Source organism: Artemia franciscana, unplaced genomic scaffold (genome assembly GCF_032884065.1).
Source record: "Artemia franciscana unplaced genomic scaffold, ASM3288406v1 PGA_scaffold_1179, whole genome shotgun sequence".
Taxonomy (NCBI): domain Eukaryota; kingdom Metazoa; phylum Arthropoda; class Branchiopoda; order Anostraca; family Artemiidae; genus Artemia; species Artemia franciscana.
In genome coordinates this window covers 1,988,251-2,008,003 of record NW_027062617.1, presented here as the reverse complement: position 1 = coordinate 2,008,003, position 19,753 = coordinate 1,988,251, and the positions used below count along the sequence as shown (strand labels likewise).

Here is a 19,753-nt window from a genome sequence, read left to right as displayed (position 1 = left end):
TAGGGCAGAGAAATTGGTACTACTAGGTATTGTTTCCATTGTAATTAAACACCAAATTATAAAAATTAAACACTTTCAATAACATCTTTCTGACTAGTTGTGCAATAGAACTTCTTATGTGCAAGATATGTTTGCAAGTATGTAAACGTTATATTACACGATTTACAATGGTTCACTGAGTTTTCTAAACATTCTGTATCCGATTTATCTGAATCATGTTCTACTTTCACTACTATATCGGGTTCTACCTTAACTTCCACTTGAATTTCTTCACTCTGGCTATCACCGTTTTCATTAGTGCGAATTTTATCATGAACAAGTTTTGTATGCCTTAACACATTCCCTGGATAGCTGGATGAATATGGACAAAAGTCGCATTTATAGATTTTTTCAGATTTTTGAGATCTTCCAGGGCGAGTGGCTGGTAGCATGTGGATTTGAAACAGTCCATTATCCAGTTCGTTGGGCGGCAAGCACATTTGTATGTAGTCTTGCATGGGGCCTGGTGCAGCGGCACTCTGACCTTTTGCTTCGTCATTTTTGTCAGGTGTGATTTCGTCGTCCACGTCTCCCCTTCCAATACATCGGAGAAGCTCCTCCTCTTTCACTTCGATATTTTGTCCTTCGAAATGAACTCGAATGTGAGTGCGCATACCCCTTAAAGTATTGCCACGATATCCACAAGTAATACAGCGAAAGGATCTTGGTCCTGCGTGCATTTCTAAGTGTTTATAGGCAGCAGCTGGAGAGCTTTTCTTCGCTCCACAGTAACAACATGGCCACGCTGTAAACAAAAATGTCATAATTTATTTAATGAGTAAAAATTAATTGTTATAGCAAACTTGACATGAGAAAGTGTTATTAACATTAAAATATTAAAATTAACATTTTAAAAATAGGTTAAAGAAGCATCTCCTTGCGGGCGCTTGGTGAGCGTGGGACTGGATCACGAGAGAGTACTATTTATGTTTTTTGGTCGTTCTTCTGTTATTAATATATTCATTTTTTACTTCTTTTCATTAGTAATTGTGTACTGGTTGCGTTTTTCAAGCATATTTGTGCTTTAATTGTAACCGGTGTCAAATCAACATGGATTACTTTTAATAGTGGTTGTTGTTGTTTTTTGTTTTGTTTTTTAGAAAATTACTAAATACAAAAACATGCCAGGCTCTTAAAAATTTGCACTATAAAATATACTTTCAATTTTTAAGAGGTATATTAACCAAGTCTCACATAGTTATATTTACATATTTCTTAAAAATGATTAGTATTCTGATATTTTCCATATATTCTGCCTAAGCGTCTAATTTTTCAAATTTATATCCCCTCCCCCACAAAATGACGGGCGTCCTCTGAAGACAAGATATGTTGACGAACCTGGTTGAAGTATGGTCAGAAATGTCTATAACTAATATTTATATTACTCTAGGTTAAGATTGTTTGGAACAGTATGAGTAACATTATTAGGTAGGTAAAGTTAAAAATAAATCTTTTTTTAAACCAAGTCACAACTAAAGCAATTTACAACTCTGAGAGTTTCCCTTAAATATCGAGTTCAGTTATGACTTCACATTTATTTTAATGGGAAGGGAGGGGGGTTCACAAAATCCTGCATATTTTGAACATATTTTCAAGATGTATTTTTGCTTTTTAGTATTTAATGAATTTTTTTTTACCTTGGGAAGAGCCTCTTTCGGACAGCGATCCTGCTTTGATATCTGATTAAACACAACGCCATAGGTACTCTCTGGTACAAGACTTGGAAGGGAGCTGTCAAGGGACATTTTTTGGAAAACTGGAACAGCAACAAACCCAGAACTTTTTCTTGAGATGCAACTTTAGGTGGGGGTATACCCCTTAAAACTAGAATGCCCCACGCTTAAAACCGAAATAGGAAATCCCCACCGCTTTCCCACTGGCTTGGTTGAAGTCTAATTTTGATTGGTTTTCGCTTGCATTCTTTGAGTCTATTCACCGAGAGAAAGGCCTAAATTCTTGAACAACTCTACCTTTCTTTAATTGATGAACCAAGCGTGACAATTTTAGTAAAAACAAATTGTGAGACTGCCGAGTCAGGCTCACTAGACCTTTTCTTGGGCCACCGATACTAGCTGGGATTTGTGTCAGCATACTATAATTCAATTAAGCAGAGAGTTATATTACCAGCACTAGTTGTCAAGTACGTGTCAGATAATTGCCAGGCACGTTCATGGTGGAAGGGAGATGGGGATATTTTAAGCTGTCCACTTGAAAAGCCTGGGATTTGAATTATTTTTCATTTTTTTCTTTTTTTTTACACTAAATCATAGCTCTCCATAGTCTCTGGCAAAAGGGCTGTGAGTTACACAGCTTGGTCCTACAAGAACAAATAGATTGGATTCGATCATCAACCGCCGTAGTTCAGTTACTAGCGCGTTAGACATTGAATCAGAATGGCAAGGGTTCAGTTCCTTAATAAGGCATTTTTACTTTAATCATGGTTTTCTGCCTTGTATCTGATTATTTTTCAGCTAATTAACTATTTTTGTTAACTTTTTTGAATTGTGAAATGTTCCATGCACCATTTTTGGAATAAATTACAACCTGGGTCCCAATCCCTTGCCACTTAGGGGTTGGAGAAGTCTAACATATGGCTCTGGAACCACTCAAAGTCGTATTTTCAAATAAGGATTACTTATTATTATATTTATTTATATATGTCATTTTCTTTTTTTTTAATATTTAATAGACAGAATAAAATTATGTGTAATGTATATAGATAAATCATCAAACAGTTCGTGGTAACTAACTGTAGTAAGGAGGACCCTTACTACAATTTTTATACCAATAGTTACATCAAAAGAATTGTCTCTTATGCTGATTTTAAATATGTAAGTTTCGTCAAGTTTAGTCTTACCCATCAAAAGTTACGAGCCTGAGAAAATTTGCCTTATTTTAGAAAATAGGGGGAAACGCCCCCTAAAAATCTTATAATCTTAACGAAAATCAAACCATCAGATTCAGTGTATCAGATAACCCTACTGTAGAAGGTTCAAGCTCCTATCAACAAAAAATGTAGAATTTTTGAAATTTTTGCCAGAAGAAAGACCACGGATGCGTGTTTCTTTGTTTTTATGTTTTGTTTTTCCCAAGGGTGATCGTATCGATCCAGTGGTTCTAGAATTTCATGAGAGTGCTCATTCTAATGGAAATTAAAAGTTTTAGGGCGCTTTTTAAGTGACCGAATAATTTGAGGGCAACTAGGCCCTCTCCCACGCTCGTTTTTTCCCAAAGTCATCGGATCAAAATTTCAAGATACCCGCTTTGTTCAGCATAGTTAAAAAATCTAATATCTACGTCTATGTAAGAAATATATGTCTTTGAGGACAACTTAATCTCCCACAGTCCCCGGGGGAAGGGCTGCAATTTGTGAACTTTGCCCATTGTCTACATATAGTATTGGTTATTGGGAAACATATTGACGTTTCCAGGGGAGTTTTCTGGTGGTGGGAAGGAGATTACGTGAGAGGATCTTGTCATGGAGGAAGAGAATTTCCATGAAGGGGGCGCTGGATTCTCCAGCATTATTAAGAAAAACAATGAGAAATTAAATAAAAAAAACAAGTTTTTTTCAACTGAAAGTAAGGAGCAACATTAAAACTTAAAAACGAAGAGAAACTATTATGTATATGAGGGGGTTCGTTCCCTCCTCAATACCTCGTTCAATACCTCGTTCAATACCTTACGCAAAAGTACTCTTAGTAATTTCAAAAGACCTATTCCCCTCCTCCGGCCCTTTTTTCTCAAAACCGTCCGATCAAAACTTGAGAAAGTCATTTAACCGAAAATAGTAAAATTAATACGCAAATTTCATTTTAATTATTCATGTACATTGAGCTAAAATCAAAACCTGCATTAATTCAACAACGTTCGGAAAATAAATAAAAAACAAGTTTTTTTAAACTGAAAGTAAGGAGCGACATTAAAACTTAAAACGAACAGAAATTATTCCGTATATGAAAGGGACTGTCCCCTCCTTAACACCCTGCTCTTTACGCTAAAGTCTTTTATTGTTTTAAAAAATAGAACTGTGACAAAGAGTCAAACTTAAGCGTAAAGAGCAGGGTATTGAGGAGGGGACAGACCCTTTTATATACAGAATAATTTATGTTCATTTTAAGTCTTAATGTCGCTCTTTACTTTCAATTAAAGAAACTTGTTTTTTTTTAATTTAATAATTGAAAAAGCCACGCTAGTTATCCATACTGTATCTAGAATATACGATGTAATTCATTTTATACAAGGGAGGGAAGGGTATTTTTTAGGATCACGACGCCAGCGCAATCCGGATGGTTTGCAACTATTTTTTACATTGTAAATGTGTTCTCCTTACACAATCATTTCAGGAAAATTATTCCAACTGGTCTCTGCTCGCACAAAGAAGTTTATTGACAAAGGTTTCTATCTATGCAACCTATGCCATATTGCTTTTTTTCTTTTTTTCTCTATGGTATCATTCTGAAAGAGTTGCTATGCTTTTCCCCTTGGTAGTTATATGACCCACTAGTCCTAGAAAGTTGAATTTAGGTTTAATTTGACCTTTAATCTCGACATGTTTTACATTCTAAGGATGAGAGCAGAAACGTATTTCTATTGTCTAACGTATATATATATATATATATATATATATATATATATATATATATATATATATATATATATATATATATATATATATATATATATATATATATATATGTGTGTGTGTGGGGGTGCGCCCTCTCATCAATACCTCGCTCTTTACGCTAAAGTTCGAATTTTGTTCCAATTCTTTAAGAATGACCCCTGAATCACAAAGGTCGTTTAATTAGAATAAATAGCTCTTTTGAAAGTACAAAAAAGACTTTAGCGCAAAAAGCGAGGTAGTGACGAGGGGGCGCAGCCCCCTTATATACGTAATAATTTCTATTCGTTTTAAGTTTTAATGTTGCTCCTTACTTTCAGTGAAAATATGGCGCCCCCTTCATGGAAAGTCTCTTCCCCCATGAAAAATTCTTCCCAAGTAACCCTCCCCCTCAACCCTTCCCCCAGCAGAAATAATTCCCCTATGAAAACGGTTGTATGCTTCCCAATAACCAATACTATATGTAAACAATGGGCGAAGCTGATAACTTGCAGCCCTTCCACCGAGGAGTGTGGGGGATTAAGTTGTCCTCAAAGACATAGTAACTAGATTTTTTGACTATGCTGAACAAAATGGCAATCTCAAAATTCTGATCCGGTGACTTTGGGAGAAAATGAGCGTTGGAGGCGGCCTACTTGCCCTCCAATTTTTGAGGTCACTTTAAAGAGCACTAGAACTTTTGATTTCAGTTCGAGTGAGCCCTATCGCAACATTCTAGGATTATTGGGTTGATACGATCACCCCTGGGGAAAAAAACAAATAAACACGCATCTGTGATCTTTCTTCTGGCAAAAAATACAAAATTCAACATTTTTATAGATAGGACCTTGAAACCTCAACAGAGGGGTTCCCTGATATGCTGAATCTGATGGTCTAATTTTCATTAAGATTCTATGATTTTTAGGGGGGTTTCCCTTTTTTCGAAAGTAAGGCATATTTTCACAGGCTCGTAACCTTTGATGAGTGGGACTAAACTAGATCAAACTTGTATATTTAAAATTAGCATAAAAATCCGATTCTTTCGATGTATCTATTGGTATCAAGATTCCTTTTTTTTTAGAGTTTCGGTCACTATTGAGTCGGGTCGCTTCTTACTTTGAAAACAACCTTGCACAAACAACAGGTCCTTAACAACTGTAAAATATGAAACACACATTTTTCAATTTGTTTGAAGAGAAAATAGGTAACTCTACGTTTCTTGCATTTTTATTCATATGTATCTAGTAGTTATGATTGCGTCCACATTTCTCCAGAAAGAAAATAATTCATTACCCGATGAGTTTGAAATTCTTATGTAAGACCAACATACTCCTAACTTTATATTCATTCACCCCCCCCCCCTTATCAATTTGTTTTTTAGCCTTTGAACCTCGATTATGATCATTCGAAAAGCGTTATGATATGTTCTGTATAACTAAAATATGGAGCTAATCACCCCATGCTAAGTAAGTTTAATCCCTATATATTTGGTTCTCAAGACACAAAAAGCAAAATATTGCTTTTCCTTTTGTAAAATGAGAAATGTTTTCAGACACAAGAATAGTTGTAAATTTGTATTTAATTCAAACATTATTTTTTTGTCGTCTATTGGATGCTGAAAGAAAAAAACAACCTTGAACAAACACGAGTAAAAAAAAAAAAAAAGAAGCTAAACCCATTTTTCGATTTGTTCTTTCTCCTGTAAAATTGAAGTTGTGTAACATAAAGCTTGGTGAGTTACCGCAGCTGAACTGATAAGATAATTAATTAGAAACTAGAGGTTACTTACATCCAGTATTTTCACTCGCATCTTCTCCGCTAGAGGTCGAGGTGTGAGATGGCATGGGTGGCGGAACAACTGACTCATCCTTAGAATGTTCCAGTTTGGCTTTACAATTAGTAGTATGCTCAGTGAGAGCTTGTGCTGAGAGACAGACTAAACCGCAAGCACGACAAACTTCAGATTTTTCTGTGGAAGATGAGGATTCCTGATTTCTTCCTGAGCAGTAGTGCTGCTTGTGAACTAAGTAATTCTCCAGCTTACAGAAAACAATGCTACAGTCTTCACACTTGATAATCCCTTGTTTTACAATCATACCGCTAGAGCTTGGTTGCCTTCTTCCTCGTTTCGTTGGCAATGTTGTTGGCATGATTGGGTTCTGCACCGGCATATTTAAAAAAGGAAACATCAACTGAGACTTTAGAAGTGCAAGACTCGACATGTCCACTTCCTCGGGTTTTTGCACGCTTTCCGTCTTACCACTTTCCAGTCTCTTGGGTTGAGGGTCCGATTTTGAAAGATCGACTGGTTTTGAAAGATCAAGAGGCTTAGATATTTCAAAACTTGATTGCGGCTGCTCAATAGAGCTTGATGGAGCACTTGTATATAATTGGGCAAGTAGATTTTGAACCATGGTTAGTGCGGATAAAACAGTACTTTGCTGTTGAGGTTCTGTATCTTCTTTCCTTTCCTGGTCTTCCACAGGTTTCTTTACAACTCCGTCACTTGTTATAACATAAGCATTTGATGGAACTGGTAAAGTGCTTGGATAAAACTGTCCTGTTTGCAACACGTTATATGGGATAAGAACTGGAGGGTTGGTACGCAATAAAAGAAGGGGCATGCCTCCCTGTGTCACTGAACTTTGTTCATCTCCAACAGTTCCATTTCGTTCATGTCTACCTTTACAATAAAGCTCTTTGTGAGCCAAGAATGTAGTGGTAGACGTAAACTGAATATCACAGTCACGACAGTACCTTTCTTGTGCTACAGGGGATTTAGAACTGCCACATTCATCAGCCGAATCAACGCTTATAGCAGGCGTTGCGATTTGTGGCATTCCAGTGTGGATTCTTAGATGACGATTTAGTTTCATTCGCTTGTCAGTGCTCATAGGACAATGCGGGCATGAATAAAGACGAAAACTGCGTCGGACTTTGAACGATGGAGGACTCCCGGGTGGTTCTTCTGAGGCAAGTCTTTTTTGGCTCGATTCTGTGCTGGTAGATTCTGATGGAGACACACCTGTAAGCAAGAAAAGAATTCATTTTTTTTCATACTTTTTCGTATTGCATTGATAAGACACAAAACAGCACTACGGTATTGCCTGATAGAAAGCCTTCTAAAGCATGATAAGATAGTAAATTGTAGCCGATGGTTTATTTTTTACCAGCAACCCTCATTGCTTTGCTTTAGAGACTAATTTCATAGTGCATAAAACTTTTACAATTTAATAAAAAAAAGTTGGTGATTTGTTCTTCAGGAGTTGTAAAGAAAGAAGCCGCCTGAGACCAACACAGCTACGCACGCTTCCCCCTCCCAATCTATTCAAAGCCTCACCCTTTACATCCTCCCAACAAGTTCCCATTTCCCTTAAATATTTTCTTACGACATTCTCCTTCCCCAACCGGGGACAACATGCTTTTCGTTTGACCCTAGACGGTTGGCCGACAAGGACAATTTTTGGCAATCTGACATCCTTTGTCTGCAGAACGTGCCCTTGCGATCTCCGCCTTTCTCTCATTATAGCGCTAGAAAGTGGTATTAAACCTCATTTTCCGTACTGCCTAGTGTTTGAGATACAGTCAGTCCGTTGGGTACCCAAAACAATGTGTAGGCAATTTTTCTGGAAAACATTAGCAAATCTTCATCCATTTTTCGGAACGCCCACGCTTCAGAACCATACTTAAGCACTGTTTCACTGTAGCTTACAATATTCTATTCTTGATTCGCACTTATCTTCCCATTCTTCCAAACTTTTTTCAACTGTGAAAAAACTCACTGGGCCTTGGCTATTCTACTTCGATGGTCTTCACTGCGCCCACCGTCTTTACCTTCTATTTTCCGTCTATTTTCAAAGCTATTCTTGCAACCCGAATTCGCAAAACCTATCAAAGTTAATTCATTTTGCTAATGCTTTCATCTATAATGCTTAAATAATCAGCATCCTCTAAGTCTTGGAGAGTTTTACTTCCCCATTTCATTTTAGATAACTTCGAAGACCACACTGCCTTTCCATGACGAAAGTAAAACAATTCAAAATAGGGATGAAACCTTTTAATTGACAGTGAACAGATATAAAATTATTTAACTGGATATTTCGAACACATATACAGTGTTCGTCATCAGCAGTAAAACTAAAAGACATGAATAAAAATAAACAAAATTTATACCTAATAAACTAATGTACATATAGTTTATTGCTCTTAATTTTTTTCATGCAACAGCGGAAGCAAATCTCTTTGACCTTTTCGGTTCCGGTCCATTAGATTTATCTGACATATTACGTGGACAGAGGTCATAGCTCTTAGATGAGGCGATATTTACTTTATCTGACCTCAGTAAATTATCATAAATTGAGTTCAATCCAAATTCACCTGTATTATCTTTGTTTATGGAATTTTTCTTGAATAATTTTTTTTTAATTTCGATTGTTTTTGAAAATGAAAATTTGAAATTTTGCTTGAACCTTGAACCCTGAAAATTTGCTTTAAACCTTGGTCCCTAGAAATCAAAGAAACATTTTCAAACAGAATAAAATGATTTGGATAATTATAGATATGTTCCGAAAGGGCCGACGTGAAATCTTCAGGTTTGGTATTTTACTTTAAAGACGATGAAATAGAATTATGATGTTGTAGCAATCTCATTTTTAAATTCTGGTTTGTTCGTCCCACATAAGAGCTTCCACAAGTACATGGGATTTTATAAACCCCACTTTGTTGCTCTACGGAAGTTCGATCCTTTCCAGGATTTAAAAAACTAATTATTACTACCTCTTAAAGCTACCTTTAAGCCATTATTTTGTAAAATTCTTTAAGTTTTTCACTCAACCCTGGAACATATGGTAGAGAACAAAAAATATCTTTCTATCATCAGAAAATTCTAGAAATTTTTTCCTTCTTTTTGAAAAAGTCTGGTCAATTAACCAACCCGGATAATGGTTACTTATTAAAATCTCTTTTAACAACAATAATTCCTCCTCAATGAGTTCTGGAGAGCAAATTCAAAAAATGCGGTCAGTTAAGGATATGATTAAACCAATTTTTACTTGGCGAGCATGACCGGAGAAAAACGACGAAAATCTGTTATTGTTAGTAGGTTTTCTGTAAATCTTAAAATCCAGACTATTTTCATTTTTAAAAAGATGAACATCCAGAAAAGGAAGTTTATTATCCTTTTCTAATTCTATTGTAAATTTTAAATCACCTCCCCAAAAATTAAGATGTTCTAAAAAACGTTTTAATTCCTCCACCCCATAATTCCATACTGAAATTATGTCATCCATATATCTCCCCCAAAATTTATGTTTTAAAAAGTATGAATCTAACGCTATTGTTTCAATATTTTCTAGGAAACAATTTGCTAATAAAGGAGTTAAAGGGGCCCCCATGGGTAAACCATTTACTTGTTCGAAAAAAAAACCTCTGAATTGAAAAAAAAATAAGAGAACGTGTTGCACAACCTAACTAAATTCATTATTACACCGACTTCCAAAACTGTTTCACCACTAATTAAGTCCAAATTTCTTATTATCTTTCTTTCAAGAAGAATTTCTGCGGCTTTTACATCAATAATCGTATACATTGACACTATGTCGAAACTTGAAATTATAGAATTTGAAGAAATCTCTACTTCTTTTAGTTTTTTTACAAGTTCTGACGAATTCTTAATGTAAGAAGTGAAGACTTCTTCAAATTCTTTAATTTCAAGTTTCGACATAGTGTCAATGTACTGTCAAACTTTTTCATTGTTTTCTTTCTACATCTTTTCATGTAACTCTATCACCGTTTAACACATTCTCAAAATGCTCTGCCCATCTCTCTTTAACTCTTTGTTTATCACTAATTGTGGCCCCGTTCCAATTTTTAAATTAAATTTAAAAAAAAACAAGTTTTTTTAAGCTGAAAGTAAGGAGCGACATTAAAACTTAAAACGAACAGAAATTACTCCGAGTAACTCAATTCTCTCAATTCTACTTTATAAAACAGCAAAAAACTCTAGCGTAAAGAGCGGGGCGTTGAGGAGGAAACAGCCCCAATCACACACGGAGTAATTTCTGTTCGTTTTAAGTTTTAATGTCGCTCCTTCCTCTCAATTAAAAAAACTTGTTTTTCTATTTAATTTCTGAACGTTTTTGAATTAATGCATGTTTCATTTTGGCTCTCTGCACATGAATAATTAAAACGAAATTTGCATATTAATTTTTTTTTGGCTAAATGGCTTTCTCTTAGTTTTGATCGGACGATTTTGAGAAAAAAGGGATGGGGGAGGAGGCCTATTTGCCCTCCAATTTTTGGTTACATAAAAAGGCAACAAGAACTTTAATTTTTTAACGAACGTTTTTATTAGTAAAAAATATACGTAACTTACGAATTAAATTACGTAACGAAATTCTATATTCGTATATTTTTATTATGTATATCAGGGGGTTTTCCCCCTCCTTAATGCCTCGCTCTTTACACTAAAGCTTAAATTTGTCCCAACTTTTTAAAAATGACCCCTTAATCACAAAGGCGTAGAATAAATAGTTGAAATTACTAAAAATACTTTAGCATAAAGAGCAAGGTATTTAAGAGGAGATCAAATCCTCATATGCATAATAATCTCTGTTTTTTTAAGTTTTAATGCTGCTCCTTGCTTTCAGTTGAAAAACTTTTTCATATTTATTTTTTCATTGTTTTTTTTTAAATAATGCTTGAAAATTCTGCACCCCCCTTCATGGAATTTCTCTTCCCCCATGACAAATTCCTTCAAGGAAAGATCCTCCCACGTCCCCCTCCCTTCAACCTCCCCCAACCAAAAAATCCCCCTGAAAACGACTTTACACTTCCCAATAACCATTACTGTATGTAAACACTGGTCAAAGTTTGTAACTTGCAGCCCCTCTCCCGGGTAATGTGGGGAGTAAGTCATCCCTAAACACATAGTTATTATTTTTTTCGACTATGCTGAACAAAATGGCTATTATAAAAATTTTGATCCGTTGACTTGGGAAAAAATGAGCGTTGGAGGGGGTCTAGGTGCCCTCTAATTTTTGGTCACTTAAAAGGGAAACTAGAACTTTGAATTTCCATTATAATGAGCCCTCTCGCGGCATCCTAGGACCACTTGGTCGATACGACCAGCCCTGGGAAAAACAAACAAACAAACAAACGAGCACGCACCCGTGATCCGTCTTCTGGCAAAAAATGCGAAGTTCCACATTTTTGTAGATAAGAGCTTGAAACTTCTACAGTAGGGTTCTCTGATACGCTGAATGCGATGGTGTGATTTACGTTAAGTCATTCTAAAGTCATTCTATGACTTTAGGGGGTGTTTCCCCCTATGTTCCAAAATAAGGCAAATTTTCTCAGGCTCGTAACTTTTGACGAGTAAGACTAAATTTGATGAAACATATATGTTTAAAATCAGCATAAAAATCCGATTCTTTTGATGTATCTATTAGTATCAAAATTCTGTTTTTTAGGGTTTCATTTACTGTTGAGCCGGGTCGCTCCTTACTACAGTAATTAACATGCCAACACAACGTTTGGTACTTATCGGTCATTGGAAACACATTCAAGAATTATGCTTAGGTTATTTCTCAGAAAACCGGTTTCATAGCTACAATAACAAGTGATGGATGATACAATAAATAGAGACGGAAAAAGAGCGATTGGAACGATTGTGTCCAATCGTGCATCATGTCTGAAAGGGCCCGAAGCCGCCATAAAAATAATCAATTGATTTTAGAAATTGTGGAATGTCCTCAACAATTCCAGTAAGCGTTGCTTCTGGAGAGAGATCATTTTCCAGGCTAAAACCAGTAAAAAAAACAACTATGTGATATCAAGAATCAATTAGGATAGACTAAGCAGTTTAGCAATCATACTGACTGAAAGTGAAGACAAAAGGTAAATAGATTTTAAAACTGTTTTAGAAGCATTTGAAGAACAAAAATTTAGAAATATGTAAATTCATGTTCCCATATTCGGTGATGTAAATTTCACAAGGCAGTTTCATAATACCTAGGTGACACAAACGTAAATTAACACACAATGAGTACAAAAAAGGAACAAAAGAGGACAAAACCAAGAGCTCAAAATGAACAACCTAGACCATCAAAAGTGACAAGATCAATCCAAGCAACTAAGGCAAAAGGCACTGAAAAAATGTCTGAAGCAGTGATAAACGAAAATAAAGATAAAAGAGATATGTAGTTAAAATATGAGCAAAACTGACAACTAGAACAGGTCAAAACAAAATTGAAGAATATATAGAAATATGCAGTTAAAAGATAAGTGGCAGCGAGAATCAACAACGACTCAAGAACGAAAGTGAAGGAAAAAAATATACGGTTACAAGACATGCGACAATGAGGGTCAGAACGAAACAAAATAAAAGTGATAAGCAGAGAAATGTGTGGTTAGAACGCTGAAAGATATACGACCGCAAGAACAAACAAATATGCAGTTAGAAGATAATCAGCAGCAAGGATTATAAGCAACAGTAGGAATCAGAACTTGCCAAAGATGAAAGTGAAGAGCAAAGAAATGTAGGGTTAGAAGACACGCTAAAGTAACTATCAAGAGTGTCAAAAATGACAGTGATGAACAAAGAACTGTGCTGTCAAAGAACTGCGAGAATCAGAACGAGTCAAAAATGAAAGTGCAAAAGGAAAAAAGATACTTGTGTACATAATGGTACACATTAGAGAACTAACTGGTTTTATCTGTCTGTACTAAGAGACAATTAGCTTACGCTCTGTGGAAAACAATTGAAGGGTGACCGGATACATTGGACTTGTATATTTAGGCTATATATGTGCACATTAGGAGGGGGTGAGGGTAAAGTATTTTGACAGCGTGAAGTTAGAAAGCAATTCTTACGTCATAATATGCAGAATAATTGTATCTAAAACATTTTTCTTGCAGACCCGCTATCCTCTCCCTCTTTCCCCCCTAATATGCAAATATATATCCCAAATTTGTTTCTGAAACATTATATTTTCATTATATTTTTGTATATTTCATTACGATTGACCTAACTTCATTTCTCAAGTGTATAACATTATGTACACAAGTACTGAAATTGATGTATATTTCATTACGATTGACCTAACTTCATTTCTCAAGTGTATAACATTATGTACACAAGTACTGAAAAAATATTATATTAGAAGAACAGCACCATCACAATCGCTGACGCCAACAACTTGTGGCATAAAACCAACTAAAAACCTGCAAAGATATCGTAAGCAAAGATACCGTAAACTACGCAAGTGTTATTTACAAGTCATGGGGACCCTTCGACTCCTTATGTATTCACTATGGAATCCTCTATTATCCTACTGGAAAAGAAACCAACAAAGATGATTTACTTGGGGGCTGCTGCCTGCTTGGTCGAATTGCATTCCTGCATCAACAAGTTCCAAATGAATTTGTGGAACTCGAAAGAGTTCCACAAACAAATACGAAACTGAAATTCATGTTTTGCTTTAGCTTCATTCAACGCAAGCGATGATCGAACAAAAATAGTCGTAATGTTTTCAGCTTCGAAATAGCTGGACAAATTTATCACAAAATTAATTTAGCGGCACACCCACAACAGACCCCTGAAGGTGATTTTGAACCATATTCGGCCAAATGTACTTTTTAGACCCAAATGGAGATATTAAAGAACATCTTTCACATCTTTTAAATTACTAGATCAGTCGTAACCCAACAGATCCATAGGAAAAAATATTGTGAGACACAAACAGCTATGCTAAAGGTTACATGAAATTGCAATATATATATATATATATATATATATATATATATATATATATATATATATATATATATATATATATATATATATATATATATATATATATATATATATATATATATATATATATATATATATATATATATATATGCCTATTTGTATGCTGGATTCAAATTTAGCTTAACAATTTAATATATAGAAAGGAATTTAATATATAGAAATACTAATCGGGCCCCGCACCTAGTCGATCCGGCCCTAACAATGCGTTGGACTTCCATCCATTAACGCAAGTCACATTTCGTACGCTGATGACGTTCTTCTGCTGTCTGATAATTTGCAATCACTGCAGGCTGCTGTGAACAGCCTTTGTGCCGGGTTGTCTCATATCGGGCTGTCAGTCGCTTCTGCTAAAACTGAATTTCTCGTTTTTGGTTGTCATCACCCTCCCGATTTAAAATTCAGGTTGGGCCTGATTCAATTTTTGCCATTACGTCTCTCAAGTACCTTAGACCTACATTAGGGATCTCGATTCGAGCAACAAGATAACTAACGAAAAATGTGTTGAGAGAGAAGCTGAAAAAGTCTTTTGGACGTTTTTCTAGAGTTCAAGGTCAATTTGAAAAGAAAGCTTGGTCGGCTTTATAACTCGTTTTTTGCTCCCCGTGTATATTTTTTCTGGTGTCATTATGGAAATTTTTTACCACGTCAGGACATCAACTAATTCGATCTGTCCTTTTCAAATTTTGTAAGTATTTTCTTCATGGTCCTATCCGGTCTCAATAACTATTAGTGGCATTGCGTGTTTTCTAGATTTTTTTTAGCCCCCGACTTGAGTGCGAGCTACCACACTACAGCGACTATTTTCCGGCCCTAAATCTTTGTTTTCATTCTTTTTCATAATTCATTGGTCTTATCTCATTTTCTGATTTGCATACTTCCGGTATTCTGGACTAATTGGCAAAAACCCTTTAGACTAATCATTTTGATTTTATTTTTTGTCTACCAGCTGAATTCGCCCAAGTTGTGTTTTCAGGCACCGGGTTTGAAGGCTGTTTTGAGCGGTTTCGATAAAAATCGTTTTCAGGTTCTTCGTGCTGAAACCAGCGAAAGTTTGAAGTGTTTTCATCTTACGGACTCCCAGCATGTTGGACACCGGTTCCTCAAAATTGTAACGCGCCAGAATAGCATGGTTGAACACGGGTTCTGAGAAGACATTCGCCCGTGTTGAACACGGCAATCAAAGCGATAATCTGCACAACCCGTGCCCAACTCTGTGTTGGATGTGGGTGGTCTGAAAACGTGGCTCTAGACTCCCGGGTCTCTTCATGTCTCTGCCTACTCGTCTCTACATTCTCTATATATAAGACCCCACAGGACCGTGTGATATTTTTCGACCTTTAATTTCAAACTAATTTTTGTCCTGGTCCTGATATTCCCTTTCTGGAAATAATTCTCTTGGACTCTGTGATTCATATAATTCACCATGTTTTCCTAACCTCTCGGAGTTCTCCACATCCGTGGTTACGACACGAATCCGTCTAGCTGGTCTGAACTTGTAATCTTATTAATTGATAAAAATGTTTTTTCACTTATTATGGATCTTAGTTGAATAAAACTCACTGGTGTTCCAAAAAAAAAAACTCGTATCTGATGACGAATTTCTCGGATTTACCGCATCAGGTATGCTCCAGCTATTATCTAACTCAAGCAATCCCTCTCTTGGGAAGAGGGATCTTGACCTTGCCAATCTTAAAGGTCAATCTTACAGTGTATATTTTCTTAGAGTATGCCAATACAGTAGACTAGAGTCAATGTTCTCTTGAGTCAAGGTGTCAGAGTCAAAGTGTGAGTCAGGAGTCAAGGTGAGTATTGAATGGTCCCGCCTCAAAATAAACTTCTGATCCAAAGGTTGTAGGAGAAAACACGAAAGCAAACTCATCAACACACGAATAATACTTTTATTCGACTACAAATCAATCAGGGTGAACGACACAAATCACAACTAAGTTACCAGATTACACGTTTGGCAATAAAATGACTAAAAACTTACTTCTGGTGGGGGACCTCGCTGTAGAGTCTTCACTAACACTTACTGGTTTCACTTTCATTTTTTTACAGTAAAAAGTCTGATGTGCTTCTAATGTACTGGCTGAACTAAATTTGATTCCACATTGACTGCAAATATTCATTCCTGGAAAAATAACATATTTAGCTGATAAAAAAAACTCAGGTTGGATGCGTTAATACAAAAGTGTTCATTAAAAAAAAAATACAGGAGAGTAGTAAAACTAAATATGTGTTCTGTGTATTTTTTTCCAGTATCAAAACGATTTGTTGGTAAATGTTGTGGTTCAGGTTACTTATGACACAGAAATGAGATAAGAAAATGAAGAAATATTCCGTTATATTCCCAATTCAAGGCCCTTACCAAATGTAATAATTACTTTCGCCACAAATTTCGTCCAGCCCCTCCCCTCTTACATATACAGCATACCAGATATAGCTCATGTCTTCATTCAAAAGTATTTTTTTTTTTTTGATTTTGTGGGTTAGCTATTATTGTTTGTACTTATTTGTCATACACACCCTGATTCATTATGCTAAAAGAATTCAATTAAAAAAAAAATCAAGAAACTTTTGTGAATAGCTTAGGGCTATATTGAAAGAGCACTGAATGGGAAATCCAGTAGTATGATTCTTTTTTTTATCCGATCAAACAGTTCGTGGTACCGAAACTGTAGTAGGGAGCGATCAGACTCAATAGTAACTGAAACTCTAAAAAAACGGAATTTTGATACCAATATATACATCAAAAGAATCGGAGTTTTGTTCTGATTTTAAATATGTAAAATTCATCCTTACCTATCAAAAGTTACGAGCCTGTGAAAATTGGCCTTATTTTCAAAAATCTTACTGAAAATTACACCATTATAATCAGCGTATCAGAGAACCCTACTGTAGAGGTTTCAAGCTATTGTCTGCAAAAATTTGGAATTTTGTATTTTTTGCTAGAAGAAAAAGATCACAGATGCGTGTTTCTTTTTTTTGTTTTCATGGGGTTTTTTCCAAGGGGTGATCGTATCGACCCAGAGGTCCTAGAATGTCGCGAGAGGGCTCATTTTAACGGCGATTACAAGTTCTAGTGCGCTTTTTACGTGATGAAAAACTGGAGGGCAACTAGGCCCCTTGCCACGCTCATTTTTTCCCAAAGTCACCGGATCAAAATCTTGAGATAGCCATTTTTTTCAGCATAGTAGAAAAAATCTAATGACTTTGTCTTTGAGGACGACTTAATCCCCCAAAGTCCCCGGGGGAAGGGCTGCAAGTTATGAACTTAGCCCATTGTTTATATGTAGTATTGGTTATTGGGAAGTATACAGACGTTTTCAGGGGGGATTTTTCTGGTGGTGGGGGGGTCAGGGAGTGGGTTGCGTGAGAGCATTTTTCTATGGAGGAATTTATCATGGAAGAAGAGAATTTCTATGAAGGGGACGCTGGATTTTCCAGTGTTATTTAAAAAACAACAACGAGAAATTAAATAAAAAAGTAAGTTTTTTAACTTAAAGTAAAGAGTAACATTAAAACTTAAACGAACGGAAATTATTACGTATATGAGGGGGTTTATCCCCTCCTCAATACCTCACTCTTTACGCAAAAGTATTTTTAGTAATTTCAAAAGAGCTATTTATTCTAATTAAACGGACTTTGTGATTCAGGGGTCATTCTTAAAGAATTGGAACAAAATTCAAACTATAGTGTAAAGAGCGAGGTATGGACGAGGGGGCGAACACCCGCACAAGCGTAATAAAAATATACGAATATAGAAGTTCATTACGTAAGTTAATTTGTAAGTTACGTATATTTATTACTAATAAAAACGTTCGTAAATAAAATTAAAAGTTCTAATGGCCTTTTTAAGTAACCAAAAAAATTGAAGGGCAACTAGGCCCCCTCCCCGCCACTTTTTTCTCAAAATAGTTCGATCAAAACTCTGAGAAAGCCATTTAGCCAAAAATTAAAATTAATATGCAAATTTCATTTTAATTATTGATGTACGGTACGCAAAAATCAGAACCTTACAAAAATCTTCAGAAATTAAATAAAGAAAAGAGGTTTTTCCAATTGAAAGTAAGGAGTAACATTAAAAGATAAAGCGAACATGAATTATTACGTATATGAGGGATCGTCCCCTCCTCAATAACTCGTTCTTTACGCCAAAGTGTTTTTGGTAATTTCAAAAGAGCTATTTATCCTAATTAAACAACCTTTGTGATTCAGGGGTCATTCTTAAAGAATTGAAACTAAATTCCAACTTTAATGTAAAGAGCGAGGCATTGACGAGGGGGCGAACGCCCTTATGTACGTAATAAAAATATAAAAAAATATAGGAGTTCGTTACGTAAGTTAATTTGTAAGTTATTTATGATTATTACTAATAAAAATGTTCGTAAATAAAATTAAAAGTTCTAGTGGCCTTTTTAAGTAACCAAAAAACTGGATGGCAACAAGGCCCCCTCTCCCGCCCCTTTTTCGTCAAAATCGTCCGATCAAAACTTTAAGAAAGCCATTTAGCGAAAAAAAAGGTAAAATAAATATGCAAATTTCGTTTTGATTATTCACGTACGGTGAGCCAAAATCAAAACCTGCATGAATTCAAAAATGTTCAGAAATTAAATAAAAAAAGTTTTTTTAACTGAAAGTAAGGAGCGACATTAAAACTTAAAATGAAAAGAAATTATTCCGTATATGAAAGGTTCTGTCCTCTCCTCAACGTCCCGCTCTTTACACTAAAGTTTGACTCTTTCTCACAACTCTACTTCTTAAAACAATAATAAAAACTTTAACGTAAAGAGCGGTGCGTTGAGGAGGGGACAGCCCTTTTCATATACGGAATAATTTCTTTTCGTTTTAAGTTTTAATTTTCTCCTTACTTTCAGTTAAAAAAAAACTTTTTTTTATTTTATTTCTGAACACTTTTGAAATCATGCAGGTTTTGATTTTTTTTTTTTTTTAGTTTTTTAAAAAAGTTTTTCAATTTTTTTTTTTTTTTTTTTTAATTTAATTTCTGTCCTAAAATAAGTCGCTGAATAACCTTAGCCGCTTAGGCATACAAGATGAGTCATGAGAGTTGGTGGTATCAAAGTATTTATTTCTCAGCCTTTTCAGAGTAAAAAAAAAACAGATATAACATTTTTTAAAACAACTAAATATGAAGAGTTTAAATAACCTGAGAGCTAAACAAGGTATGACAAATCGGAATAAATCGATCGAACTTCCAAGGGTGTCGGGGATGGGCTATAAGCCTTTTTTTCGAAAAATGCTTCGTAACACAGTTTGAACAACGAGCTCAATTAATA

At 35.4% G+C, this 19,753-nt stretch overlaps 1 protein-coding gene across 3 annotated transcripts in view; it reads right to left on the bottom strand.

Annotated features, from left to right (window-relative positions):
* Nucleotides 1-27: 27 nt before the first annotated feature.
* The window catches only part of LOC136041194 (zinc finger protein ush-like), a 68,190-nt gene continuing 48,464 nt past the window's right edge, over nt 28-19,753 (bottom strand). For all 3 annotated transcript variants that reach the window (XM_065725755.1, XM_065725756.1, XM_065725757.1), the window contains 3 exons: nt 16,447-16,587; nt 6,432-7,667; nt 28-784 (listed from right to left, as the gene is read on the bottom strand). In XM_065725755.1, the coding sequence (XP_065581827.1) occupies nt 66-784; nt 6,432-7,667; nt 16,447-16,587 (2,096 nt within the window). In that variant the 3' untranslated portion in view covers nt 28-65. The remainder of the gene's footprint in view (nt 785-6,431; nt 7,668-16,446; nt 16,588-19,753) is intronic.